Below are 13606 nucleotides of genomic sequence, written 5' to 3'. Positions count from 1 at the left end.
ATTGCTCCATGATGCAGCCACACCTCAAATACAGTGTGTAGTTCTGGTCGCCACATCTCAAAAAAGATATAGCAGAATTAGAAAAGGTACATAGAAGGGCAACAAAAATGATAGAAGGAAAAGCTAAAGCAGCTAGGACTCTTCAGTCTGGAGAAGAAACAGCTCAGTAGAGATATGATAGAGGTCTATAAAATAGAGTTGAGTGGAACAGGTACATGTGAATCGCTTGTTTACTCTTTCCAAAAATACTAGGGGGGTGTATGATGAAGCTACTAAGTAGATTTAAAATAAACTGGAGAAATATTTCTTCACACAACGTGTAATTAAACTCTGGAATTCATTGCCAGAGAAGGTGAATCAGTTACCGTAGCTTAGCAGGGTTTAAAAAATGTTTGAATAAATTCCTGAAAGGGAAATCCATAGACCTCTATTGAGATGGCTTGGTGAAATCCACTGCTTATTCTTAGGATAAACAGCATAAAATCAGTTTTACTACATGGGATCTAGCTAGGTACTTGGAACCTGGATGGGCCATTGTTGGAAACAGGATACTGGGTTTGATGGACTTTCGGTCTGTCCCAGTATGGCAATTCTTATGTTCTTTTGTCACATATGGCTGGACTTCCTACATAAAGCTTGTTTTAGTATATGGAACTCTCTCCCACTCCCACTCGAATTTACGCCCAGTAGCGTCTATGACGAACTATCAAGACTCAAAGTAAACAAAGCCATGGGACCGGATAACCTACACTCCAGAATGCTCAGGGAGTTAAGGGAAGTCCTGGCAGAACCATTATCTGTTCTTTTCAATCTTTCCCTAAGCACAGGAAGGGTCCCCTTGCACTGGAAAACCACCAACGTAATCTCACTCCACAAAAAGGGCTGCAGGACAGAGACAGCAAACTACAGACCAGTGAGTCTCACGTCTATAGTGTGTAAACTCATGGAAACACTGATCAAACAGAATCTTGACACAATCCTAGATGAAGAAAAACTGTGTGATCCACACCAACACGGGTTCACCCAGGGTAGATCCTGCCAATCTAATCTGATTAGCTTTTTTGACTGGGTTACTAGACAACCGGACGCCGGAGAGTCACTGGACGTGGTATATTTGGATTTCAGTAAAGCATTTGATAGCGTCCCTCATCGAAGATTACTGAACAAGCTGAAATCGATAGGATTAGGAGACACTCTAACTACATGGGTTGGGGATTGGCTGAGCGGTAGACTTCAGAAGGTGGTGGTGAACGGTACCCCATCCGAAGCATCGGACGTGACCAGTGGAGTGCTCGGTCCTGGGCCCGATTCTATTTAACTTATTCATAAGAGATATGACGCAAGGACTTAGAGGAAGGGTATCACTGTTCGCCGACGCCGCCAAACTTTGCAACATAGTAGGCAAAAGCTTATTACCTGATAATATGACACACGACCTACTGCTGCTGGAACAATGGTCAACTACTTGGCAGCTAGGCTTCAATGCTAAAAAAAATGCAAGATAATGCACCTGGGTAAGAGAAACCCGCGTAGAACTTATGTACTAAATGGTGAGACCTTGGTTAGGACCACGGCGGAACACGACCTAGGGGTGATCATTAGTGAGGACATGAAGGTTGCCAATCAAGTGGAGAAGGCTTCCTCCAGGGCAAGACAAATGATGGGGCATATCCGCAGAGGTTTCGTCAGCAGGAGACCTGAAGTTATGATGCCGTTGTACAGAGCCATGGTGAGGCCTCACTTGGAGTACTGTGTTCAGTTTTGGAGATCACACTACCAAAAGGACGTGCTGAGGATCGAGTCGGTTCAGCGAACGGCCACCAGGATGGTCTTGGGGCTCAAGGATCTCACGTATGAAGAAAGATTAAAAAAATTGCGGCTGTACTCACTTGAGGAAAGAAGAGAACGGGGAGATATGATTGAAACATATAAGTACATCACGGGACGCATCGAGTCAGAAGATGTATCTTCTGGCTCATGGGACCCTCGACCACCAGAGGGCATCCGCTGAAAATCAGGGGAGGGAAGTTTCATGGCGACTCCAGGAAGTACTTCTTCACCGAAAGAGTAGTGGATCATTGGAACAGACTCCCACTCCAGCTAATAAAGGCCAGCAGCGTGACAAATTTTAAGAGAAAATGGGATACTCACGTGGGATCTTTAAGGGAGTAAATTCAGGGGAGGGGATACTTGGAATGGGCAGACTTGGTGGGCTATAGCCCTTTTCTGCCGCTTTTTCTATGTTTCTAACCTTCCCTTAAAACATCTAAAAGCTGCCTTTAAAGCACACTTTTTTCCTCAGGCTTTTTCCACAACCCTGCCCCCCCTTCCTTCTGTGGATTGTAGCATTTGTTTTTCTACCACCCTGACCCCTTTTTTCTGAATGTTGACTTCTTTCTTTTCTTATTCCTTTGTTCTGTTTATAGATTCTTATTTGTGCTTACCCCAAAACTAATTATTTTAACTCTGTAAACCGCTTTGATGTCTTTCTATGTATTATATAACAAATTAAAGCTAAGCTTGAACTTGAATTTGCTTGTCAATAAGAAAAGAGAAAAATGGTTGCTTCAAGTACAATTATCATCTTACCCATTATAGTAGTTTCCTTAAGAAATCAGAACTACAAATCCATGCATGCAGTGGGGCAAAACTAGGATCAACCTGTTGACTGAAGTTAATCCTTGTGTTAAACTAAAAAAAGTGGAGATGGCTGGATGGATGTTTGCCAACAAGAACCCAAGAGTTGCCGAAGAGAGCTGAAAGAGGGAAGCGTCAAGCAAGTAAAGTCAGGAAGATGATCTCGGGTGAAGCTCAGGAGAAGAGCAGGAAGTAATTACCTGCCAAAGGAGGAGGCGGTGGGAGAGGATCTGCCTGCTTACTCAGCTCGGAGCTAGCAGGGGGAGGGCTAAACCGAGCTCTACCTGTACCGAGCGTTGGGGGGAGAGAGTTTTCCCGATCTTGGGAGGGATCGGATCTGGACAGGCTCTCCTCCCCGTCTTTTGGGATCCTGGGAGTCGGGGCTGCACCTCTGCTCCAGCCCTTGCAAGATCGACTCAGTAGAGGGCGGCGGCTCCTGCGGCAGTGGGACGGAGGGATGGGAGCCGCCATGGCCGCACTCTGGCTGCTGCTCTGCGCCTGGATGCCCGCAGGTGAGTGCTGGGAGGGGGATCCAGAGCCTGGAGGATACGATCGGGGACGAGGGGTTGGCATTCTTAGAGACCGATAAGTTGTTTTTTTTAATTAGTTCTTTACTTCCACAGCAACAGGTGGTTCTCCCCCCCCTTCCTCCTCGTTTGATAGCATTGCGCTTGCGCAGGGACCCCTGTGAGAGGTGAAGGTGATTTTTGTCGAGTTAGGTGTAATTGGATTGGATCGGATCGGATCGGATCGCTGGGGGGGGGGGGGTGGTAAAGCCAGGCAGCCCCCCCCCCTTCTCCTCCTAGGATAGAGATTGCAACAGATTCTGAGCTTTACTACAAAAGGAAGCGAGTGAAGGATATACCTGGGCATAAACTGGTGCACTGCAAGTAGGGTTACCGTATTGCTCCTGAAAAAGAAGGCAAACTTTCTTGAAAAAAGCTTTACATATGGTAGGATTTGCTCAGAGACACAGAGGGGTAATCAATGGGGAAAACCCCCAAACATCTCATCTCTCAATCATTGCTGATATCCTCCACACTTTTAAAATTTTGAAAAACTGTGAACTTCAAATCACTTCAATAAAGCTTAATTTGTTTGTGTGTGTGTGTGTGGGGGGGGGAAGCACTTAGCTATAACATGGTTCTTTGGTTTGTTTTTCCCCCCACAAATTAAGCTTTATTGAAGTGATTTGAAGTTCACAGTTTTTCATAATTTAAAAAAAAGCTAAAAAGTGTGGAGGATATCAGCAATGATTGGGTGGTGAGATGTTTGGGGGGTTTCCCCCGTTGATTACCCCTCTGTGTCTCTGAGCTAATCCTACCATGTGTAAAGCTTTTTTCAAGAAAGTTTGCCATTATTGAGGGATGTGTTATTTCTGACTTACATTTACACTTTCACTCCCCATTGTTCATACCTTATGGTATTTTTCATGTTCCCTTTGACTTTTTGACTTAGTCCAGAAAAAGGAGGTCAGATTGAGACATCTGGTTTTACTTCCATTGCTTTCAGTGGAAATAAAACCCCTATAGCTCTTTTTGATGTGCTTAAGGGCCCACTAGACTAGTCAAGGTGGAACTACCATTTTAATGCATATCCTGAAATGTGTCCGTTAAATTTGCATTATATATCACTTCCTTCTGAAATGCTGAAACCCAATTTGCCCTCACAAAGCTATGGGTACCGTAATTGCCATCAGAGCCTACCAAATTTCAGTTACATGCTGAAGCTGGTCCCAACTCCTTTTTCTGCCTGGTTTCTGTTTCAGCTGAAACTGTGTTTTCAGTGGAAGTCAAAAATGTGTACTTTGTCCTTTTTTATCTGTAATTGTTTATTTATGGACAGTGAAGCACAGCACAAAAAGAGGCCAAATACAACAAACAGACTCCAAATCCACACCCCACAAGTAGAACAACAATAGAGTGTCATAATTCTATACAGGTTCACAAATAAGAATAAAGAACCCTGAGTGTCCTTGATAGTGAAGCCCAAAAGGAAAAGCCAGCAATATCTGATGGCGTTCTGCTTCAGGACTTGCAATACAGGATGGAACTCCCGTCTGCACTGCAGAGTGATAGATGACAGGACTTGAAAAACTTCCACCTTACAGTTGTTCCACTGTATTGTGCCCTTGGCCCACGCTGCTTTTAAGAACTTCTACCACTCTTGGAAATTATGGAAACAAGCTACTATATCACGTGGTCACGTGGTAACTCACCATGCTGCGGCCCCAACGCCCAATGGGCCCGATCAATCTTAGGGAACACCGAAGGGCCAGGATTCTCTCCATCTGATTTGCCAAGAAGATAAGCATATAAGCTCTTCACCACCTTGTCTGCATCATGGTATTCCTCTGTATCAGGGACCCCCCACAGCCGAATATTGTTCTCCGGTATCTATTTGTCAAGTCCTCCACTCGAGACACACAGTCCAATAGATCCCGCTGCGTGCCTGTAGCTAGGATATACAGCGCTTGAACCGGCTCCTCCTGCTTGTTGATCCGCTGCTCGGTCCCTTCCACCCTTTGTACCAGGTCAGCCAGATCCTGCCTGATCTCCTGAACCGCCTCCTTAATTTTCCCTTTTATTCCTGCCCCTCTCGCTTTATTTCACTTGCCCACAACTGTAGACAGTGGCGTACCTAGGGTATGTGGCACCCCCCCTCCCATGTAAAAAAATATTTTTTGTAATAACCATGAAACCATGGTCATAATAGAAACAGGCAGTGAAAATTTTCTTTTATTGAACCTCATATATGTAACCATTATTCCAAACATACCATAACATAACATAAATTATGTCTGAATTGTCATGACTTCAGAAGTACATATGGAGTAGTTGCAGGTGATGCTTGGGACAGTTCTGATTGTGTTAGTTCGGTTTTTTGTGTTTTTTGAATAGAAGGGTTTTTATTTCTTTTTTGAAGGTTTTGTAGTTTGTGGTCGAGGTCAATAGGTTGTAGAGTTTGGGGTCGAGTGTTAGGAGGTTGTCGAACAGTTTTTTTTCTTTTGACGATTTTGGTTGGAGGGTGTGTGAATGGTGCGCGAGTTCTCCTATGTCTGGTTGAGGTGGATTGAATTATTTAGCTGAAGAAATTAGTTCCCCCCCCCCCATTCCACACACATTAATTATCTTCCATTTTTGTTCCCATTATAAAAAACACTGATAAGTTCTCAGAAAAAAAATACATTAAAATATGAAGTGAAAACAAAGGCCCCTACAGATGAGAACATAATATAAGAATAGCCTAACTGAGTCAGACCAATGGTCCATCATGCCCAGTAACCCATTCTCATGGAAGCCAATCCAGGTCACTAGTACCTGGTCAAAACCCAAAGAGTAGCAACATTCCATGCTACCGATCCAGGGCAAGCAGACACTTCCCCATGTCTTAATAACAGACTATGGACTTTTCCTCCAAGAATTTGTCCAAACCTTTCTTAAAACCAGCTACGCTATCTGCTTTTACCATAACTTTTGGCCACTTCATTTTTAAGCTGAGATCTTTCCTTCCAAACAGAGACTTTGCTAGATGTCAAATACAGCACAAGGTAACTTCACACGGACTTAGCTGTGCAGGAAATGTGAATCTCCTCATACACCCACCATATAGTGCAAAAATGTGCAAAGGTCTGGTTTTTTCTTTCGATCACTACATAGACTAATGCCACACAAGCAGCGCTGTTACAAACATATTCTGTAGGTCAGTGCTAAGGTTAACAAAGTTTCCTTCCTTGGACCAGAAGGAGATACTGACAAACCACTGGAAGAGATCCCAAAACAACTACCCAGGAACAACACCCAAAGACCCACTCAGTGTGTGAACCAGTTGAATGGAGTGGACTAACTGGGGGGGGTGGAAATGGGCCCGGAGTTTGCTCAGCAGAATTTCCCAGACCACCTCTTCCTCTCAACACATTGACATGCTGCCGCCACCACCACTAGGAACACCTCACCGGGTAGGTCAGCAATGCTATATAAACTTTATAAAACACATTATTATATTTTCTTATAAAGCACATATTTTAACTGAACTCTCTGACATCCTCAGCCTTTCCATTCACAAAAATAGAAGGAAGAAAAGTTCCCATTTCCTGCTGTCTCATGTCCCCGGCCTATACAATATTTTTCTTCTGCAGAGTGCAGACCCTTCAAAAATCTGACCAAATCCTCATTTCACTTGCATTATAAAGTACTGAGGATGCCATCTCTCCCCAATCCTAGGTCCTAAAGTCTAAGACAGTAGGGGGGAGGGGGGAGAACCGGACCAGGAGCACCCCCTCAGGGCTTGGTACCCGGGGCGGACCTCCCCCCACGCCCCCCCCTTTGGTACGCCACTGACTGTAGATCAGCTTTTGTTATTGCAGCAGAGCTGAGAGACGGGGAGGCAGCCCGCGGTTCATCCAGACCCGACTCAGGCTCAGAATCACTATCGCCCGATTCACACGCCACCATTTTAGACACTCCCATGCGGTGCAGGGCTCTGTGTTCTGATCCTCCCAGCGGCAGGTTTTTCAGTCACAGATTTCTTTTTTAGCGGCATCACTCTGCTCCCCCACTCTTCCGATGGCAGAAACTTACAGATATCGGCCGGGAAAGGGGTAATATCGCTCAATTAGGAGGTTTGATTGCATAAACAGGTCGGAGCTGCAGCTCTAACCGGCCATACAGGCGAATGACATCACCGGAAGCCCCTTTATCTCCCTAAAAGCACTGTGGCTTTTAGGGGTCCTTTTACTAAGGCGCTTTAGCCATTTTAGCGTGCGCTAAATGCCAATGTGTCCATTATATCCTATGGATGTGTTAGCGGCTAGCGTGCCTTAGCAAAAGGACCCCTTAATTTCAGTTTTCATTAGCTGAAAGCTATATGTGTAGAGGTATTTTGACTGAAACGTCTTTCATTATTGAAATTATATATATATTCTGGCTTGGATACTATTTGAAAAACACCGGAGAGAACTGGCCTGTATAGGTAACTAACCTATGAAGGGCGATCAAACAGATTTATAAAAAAGCTCAGAGATACGAAACTCTGAAGGGAAGGTTGTGAGATCTCCCTTGGAGAAAGAGTTTACCTTCCAGTCATAGTCCTTTTATGAAAAGTCTTTGATCACTTCCTTCAAAGGTATATATGAAAAACTCATCTCTAAAAACTTCAAAAAAAGTTTTGTCCTAACAAGGTACGCTTTTCAAATTGCAAATGTCACTGCACCTGTGGCAAATTCTGAAGAATTTACTTAGCTTGTAAGCATGATTTAGGGGGTCCCTTGGATACTATTTGGGCAATTCTAAAAATTTCCAAGCTCTGTTGGGTATGATGGAAGATGCAGCATTTTAATCAAACTTGTGGTGTGCAGAAGCTCTGTTCTCTGAGAAAGGAGCCTGCAAGGATTGTTTTCGAGCACAAGTACTGGTCAACTTATAGTGTTAGTAGGGAAATGATATTACAATTAAATGTAGTTTATATATTAGAAAGTTATTTGAGAAAATTATTGCTCGTAATTTTAATTTTTCAGAGCATATAGTCCTTATATTCAGTAAAATCAACATAGGAGCCAAATATTGAAATTGATTGGGGTGCTGGACCCATTACTCACAACAAATTTTCCCCTCACCCTACAAAGAATAAAAAATAGGAAAAACAAAATACATCCAGTAGTGAATGACCAGTTTTGTATCTAGATGTGAAGAACAGGGCAGACAATGTGGATATATCAAAAGCTAGGGTTCTGCCACTCTATCCTCCCCTTGGCAACTTGTCAGCATCATACACACTTTCTCTCCATTCAAGCCATTCATAGCACTTTTCCCCAATCAGCCTCTCTCTTCCCTCAGCCCATACCATACTCTATTCCTCCAATTTTTTTCTCTCTTCCCTCAGCTCATACCATACTCTATTCCTCCAATTTTTTTTCCATTTTCCCTTAATTTCTTCTTCTCACTCTGCACATTCTAATTTTTCTCCTCTTGCATAGGCATAATTGATGTTTTGTATTTGGGGGCAGCAAATTTAATAACTCTTTGCCTGCTCCACTCCCTATAACTTTTTAGCCTGTTCTGCTTCTTATTTTCCCTTGACCCAGCCTTCTATTTCCCTCTGCTCCCCAGCAATCTCCAATACACTTTACCCTAGCTAGTTGCCATTCCATACAGGTTTGGTTCACCCATCCCTTTACTGATTCCCATTTCTCACTCTCCTCTATAAGTGAAATTCCCTTTTGTTTTTAGATTTAACTTATCTTCAAATTGTGACTTTCCATTGGCAACAGGCTTGGATTATTTCCCTGCTCTGCTTTCCCTGTGGAATGTAATGGGGGAATAGTATTATTAATATTTGTGAGGCATGGGAATAGTGCTATTCTCTAGTCTCAGTTCATTCTTTGACCATAGCTCCTCTCAATATCAGAGCTGCCAAGAGAAAGTAAGTTTTAAGAGGGACATTTTCATAGTATTCCATCTTTCCACAACCTTCTCCCCTTTCCCCATCCTTCTAATGAAATACCTTATTTACCCTTAGTGATTGCAAGGTTGGAAGAAAACAGCAAATACCCAAACTTAAACAGCCCAGTGATTCTTGGGCTTGCTCAGTTGTGGGGGCAGATGATAGATTCGAACCACAAGCACAAAAATTTAAATATTGCTTGTTCTTATTTTTTTTCCTAGTCTCATCCTCCTTCCATTTCCCTCTCTGGCTTTATAACCCCTTAGTGCTTCTTCCCTTCAATCTCATTCTCTCTTCAAAGAACCCTTTTCTCATCCTATGTTCCCCGACATCCCCCTGCTCTTTGAATGTCACACAGTTCCTCTCCCTGTCCTCATCTGTTTTTCTTTCTTCAGCCTATCTCTTACCCTTTCACAGTCCATATCTCTTCCCTCAGTTTCTTTTCCTCTCACAACTTATCAGTACCTGAATACTTTTTTCTTTCCCTGCTTCTCTACCAATTCCTCATTCCTTTCTCAGTGCCTACCCCAGCACGTCGCCCCTTCTCTATGGTAGACCAAAAGCAGGAAGCCTGTCTGACCTACACTGCTGCTTTCCTCTGCTCCCTGCTATTCAGTGTTGCCAGATAGTTTTTTAAAATCCTACCCAGTTACCGTGAAAAAGCAGCCCCAAAACAGCCCAATGTAGGAGGGACTGCTAAAAAGTTCTCAGCTCAACTAACATCAGTTAGAACAGTCTCTATAGAGTAGCGTCTGAACGTACTCACACAAGATACAAAACAACCCTTTCTAATCGGATTCAAATTGCTCCACACATCTGGAAGTTCTCTAATACTCTACGGGGAGGGGATTGGACAGTGGCGTACATAGGGTATGTGACACCCGGGGCCTATCATTTTTTAACCCCCCCCCCATATAAAAATGGATTGGAGGAGCATTCCCTAGGGCAGTGGTCTCAAACTCAAGCACTTTGCAGGGCCTCATTTTGGATTTGTAGATACTTGGAGGGCCTTTGAAAAAATTGTTAATGTCTTACTAAAGAAATGACAATTTTGCATGAAGTAAAATTCTTTATAGTTTATAAATCTTTCTTTTGGCTAAGTCTTAATAATAATAGCTAAAGAGACATATGATTAAGAAACTGTTTTATTTTATTTTGTAATTATGATAAACATACTGAGGGCCTCAAAATAGAACCGGGTGGGCCGCATGTGGCCCCGTGGGCCACAAGTTTGAGACCACTGCCCTAGGAGCTACACTTGGGGTGGACTGCACCCCCCCCTACTGCCTGATGAAGGTAATTTTGGTCTCCAAAAGTTAGTTAAAAAGTATTAAAATTAGTCCAATAAAAAGATTATCTTATTTCCATTTTCTATTTATAGATGTTTATCAATACAACTAAAGCAACAAAAATCTTTTTTCTACCTTTTATCATCTCTAGTTTCTGTTTTCCTCATTCTCCATTCCATCCAGCATCTGCCTTCTTTCTCTGTCCCTTCTATTTTTCTCTTTCTGTCTCCACTCCCTCCCCCAAGCTCTGGCATCTCTCTCCTTTCCTTTCCTCTGTCCCACCCCAACTCATCCCATGGTCTGACATCTGCTTCCCTTCCCACATGCCCTGGGATCTCTCTCCTATCTTTTTCCATCTTTTCTTCTCCCTCCACACTCTGGCATCTCCTTTCCTTCCTTTCCCTCCATGATGGTCTGGCATCTCAGTCTCCTTCTCTTCCCCTATGCCCTGACATCTCTTCCTCCCCCTCCATGGCCTAGCATCTCCTTTCCTTCCCATGGTCTGGCATCTCTTTTTCGACTCTTCTCTCTTCCCTGGTTTTCTTTCTCCCTCCCTCTCCCCAATCAAGTGCAACATTTCCCCATCTCTCCCTTCCTTTGCCACCCTGCAGTTGGCAGCGCAATGTTTGCTAGTCAGGCCACCTTCTCTGCCAGGTCCTGCCTTCAGAAACAGGAAGTAGGCTGGACCCGGCAGAAAGGAAAGCTCGATCCCTCCCCGTCATCTTCCATCCCACCCTCTTGCTTCCGCTCTCTTCCCTGTATGCTGTAGCCAGCACCAGAATCTTGCAACGGGACTCATCAGTGCCTCCAGTGCCAACAGTTCATAATTGCACTGGCGTGTGACTCAGAAAGGAGTCACCTTGCAGTAATCAAAGGAACCAGACAAAAACCACCAAAACAAAGTTTCAAGGCAAAAATAAAAGAAAATTTACTTGTCAGAATAACGTTCAGAATGGCTCAAAATCCAATATACCATGCAATGCACAAAACAAAGTGGCCAGAGGGAACTCTGGCAGCGTTCAGGATTTTCACTCCTGATACCAATGGAGATAGGAGTGGTAACCAGCTCTGGCAAAGCCCAATGACTGTGAGTGTTTTTTTCTTTTTTTGCTATTGTTGACTGAGGTTTTGTTTTCTGCTCCCAGCCACATTGATTGACTGCCTGGACTGAGTTTTGATTTATTCTGATTTTGCTTTCCTGCACTGTTCTAAAGCTGAGAGTGTTTCATTAGATTGCATTCATCAGGGTGGGAATTTTGAAAAGCTGTTAGAGCTTTTTGACAAGCAAACTTGGGACACACCTCTCTTACCCAGACAAGCTCTATTGTAGGCTGGAGGCTTTTTTTTTGGGTGGTTTGTGCCATGAATGTTTGGAGGATAAAGTGTATTTGCCAGGAACTGTATTTTTCCTCTGAACTTTACTTACTTGAACTCTGCTAGGAGCAGGCTTAGGAAAAGATTCTTTGCTGGAGAGCATCTCTGTGAAGAAATAAAACACAGATTTGAACTGTTTGTATCAGGAGGAAAAAATCCTGAAAGCTGTCAGAGTTTTCCTCTGGTTATTTTTTGTTGTTGTTGTTGTTTTCTACCTGCTCTCCCCCATGTCCCCCTGCCCAAATGCAAAATATGAATACATAAGCTGGTGGGGGATCCCAAAGCCCTGCCAGCTGAAGACGTCTTCCTTCAATCCAGCAGCCAGAATTCTCCAAGTTCTGCAGTTGGTGGCAGCTAAGGGAACGCTGCCACTAGCTTCAGAGCCTGGAGATAGAGAATGACATGGGGACCATTAACTACGGTAAATCGTGGTCACCGCAGTAAATCCGCAGGAATGGAGACATTTGCAACTGGTTTACCGCAGGAATGAAGACAAGACTTTTCACCGCCCCGCGGGAATGGGGACAAGACCTTTTACCACCCCATGGGAGCAGTGAAAAGTCTTGCTCCTGTGGTAAAAAAAAATTGCACCCATGTCAGACTCGGCATCTCCTCCCCAGCTCCTCTTGTGCCTATTTTACCTTCAGGAGCCAGCCATGCCATGATGAAGTCAGAAGGAACCCAAAACCAAAGCCTGAGACCAATGTGATTTGAAGAATAAAATTACCAGACAACGTAAGGTAGAAAAAAATAAATTTATTTTATATTTTGTGATTAGAATATTTCAGATTTGACATATGTATCCTGCTAGAGCTGGTATTAGACATAACTGGGGATTGCAAAGCCCAGGCTGTGCTTCTTTAGCTTCCAGCTAGCTTAGGGCTCACTCTCTCTGCCCTCCCCTAACACTATTCCTGCCATGTGTGACTGAAGTATTCTGTTAGCTTGATTTTTCTATGTAGCATTCTGTAGTAATTTGGTTTGTTCAGTTTTCACAATAGTAGAGATGATATTTGTGAAAGGGAGGGGAGACAGGGGTTACTCTGTATTATTTGTGTTTATAAAATGACAATTGTACAGACTATTGTCTCTTTTTATACTTTAATAAAATAAATTCAGTATAAAATTATAACTATTCGAGGCTTGTGTGGATGGGAATCTGACAGTTTGTGGGACAGGGATGGGGACTGAGCTTGCGGGGATAACATAAGAACATAAGCAATGCCTCTGCTGGGTCAGACTTGAGGTCCATCATGCCCAGCATTCCGCTCACACGGTGGCCCAACAGGTCCAGGACCTGTGCAGTAATCCTCTATCTATACCTCTCTGTCCCCTTTTCCAGTAGGAAATTGTCCAATCCTTTCTTAAAACCCAGTACCGTACTCTGCCCTATTACGTCCTCTGGAAGCGCATTCCAGGTGTCCACCACACGTTGGGTAAAAAAGAACTTCCTAGAATTCGTTTTGAATCTGTCCCCTATCAGTTTTTCCGAGTGCCCTCTTGTTCTTTTATTTTTCAAAAGTTTGAAGAATCTGTTCCTCTCCACTTTCTCTATGCCCTTCATGATCTTGGGGCAGGGACGGGGATGAGCTCATGGGGATGGGAACGGTGATACATTTTTTTCCCCGTGTCATTCTCTACCTGGAGATTTCTGGCTGCCAGACAGGAGATGGTGGGCTTCAGCTGGCAGGGCTTCAGGATCTTCATCAGCCGCAGCAAGGCATGTGGCTAATTTTTAGGAGACCTGGACCCAGGACATCTGTGTTCAGTACAAAAAGAAGTACATATTTGTTTTTATTTCTCCAGTGTTGTAGTACTTGCTCAGTTTAATTTCTTGGGGTTCTCAGTTCAATTTCTATTTTTGA

General features: G+C 43.6%; 1 protein-coding gene across 3 annotated transcripts in view; it reads left to right on the top strand.

Annotated features, from left to right (window-relative positions):
- Positions 1-2660: 2660 nt before the first annotated feature.
- Positions 2661-13606, top strand: part of ILDR1 (immunoglobulin like domain containing receptor 1) — a 96967-nt gene continuing 86021 nt past the window's right edge. For 2 of the 3 annotated variants that reach the window (XM_033943501.1, XM_033943502.1), the window contains exon 1: positions 2661-3149. In XM_033943501.1, coding sequence (XP_033799392.1) covers positions 3095-3149 — 55 coding nt within the window. In that variant the 5' untranslated portion in view covers positions 2661-3094. The remainder of the gene's footprint in view (positions 3150-13606) is intronic. The other variant, XM_033943500.1, reaches the window with a different exon arrangement.

Source organism: Geotrypetes seraphini, chromosome 4 (assembly GCF_902459505.1).
Source record: "Geotrypetes seraphini chromosome 4, aGeoSer1.1, whole genome shotgun sequence".
In the NCBI taxonomy this organism is placed as follows: domain Eukaryota; kingdom Metazoa; phylum Chordata; class Amphibia; order Gymnophiona; family Dermophiidae; genus Geotrypetes; species Geotrypetes seraphini.
The sequence above is the reverse complement of the archived record's forward strand: the minus strand, read 5'-3'. Positions and strand labels throughout refer to the sequence as shown.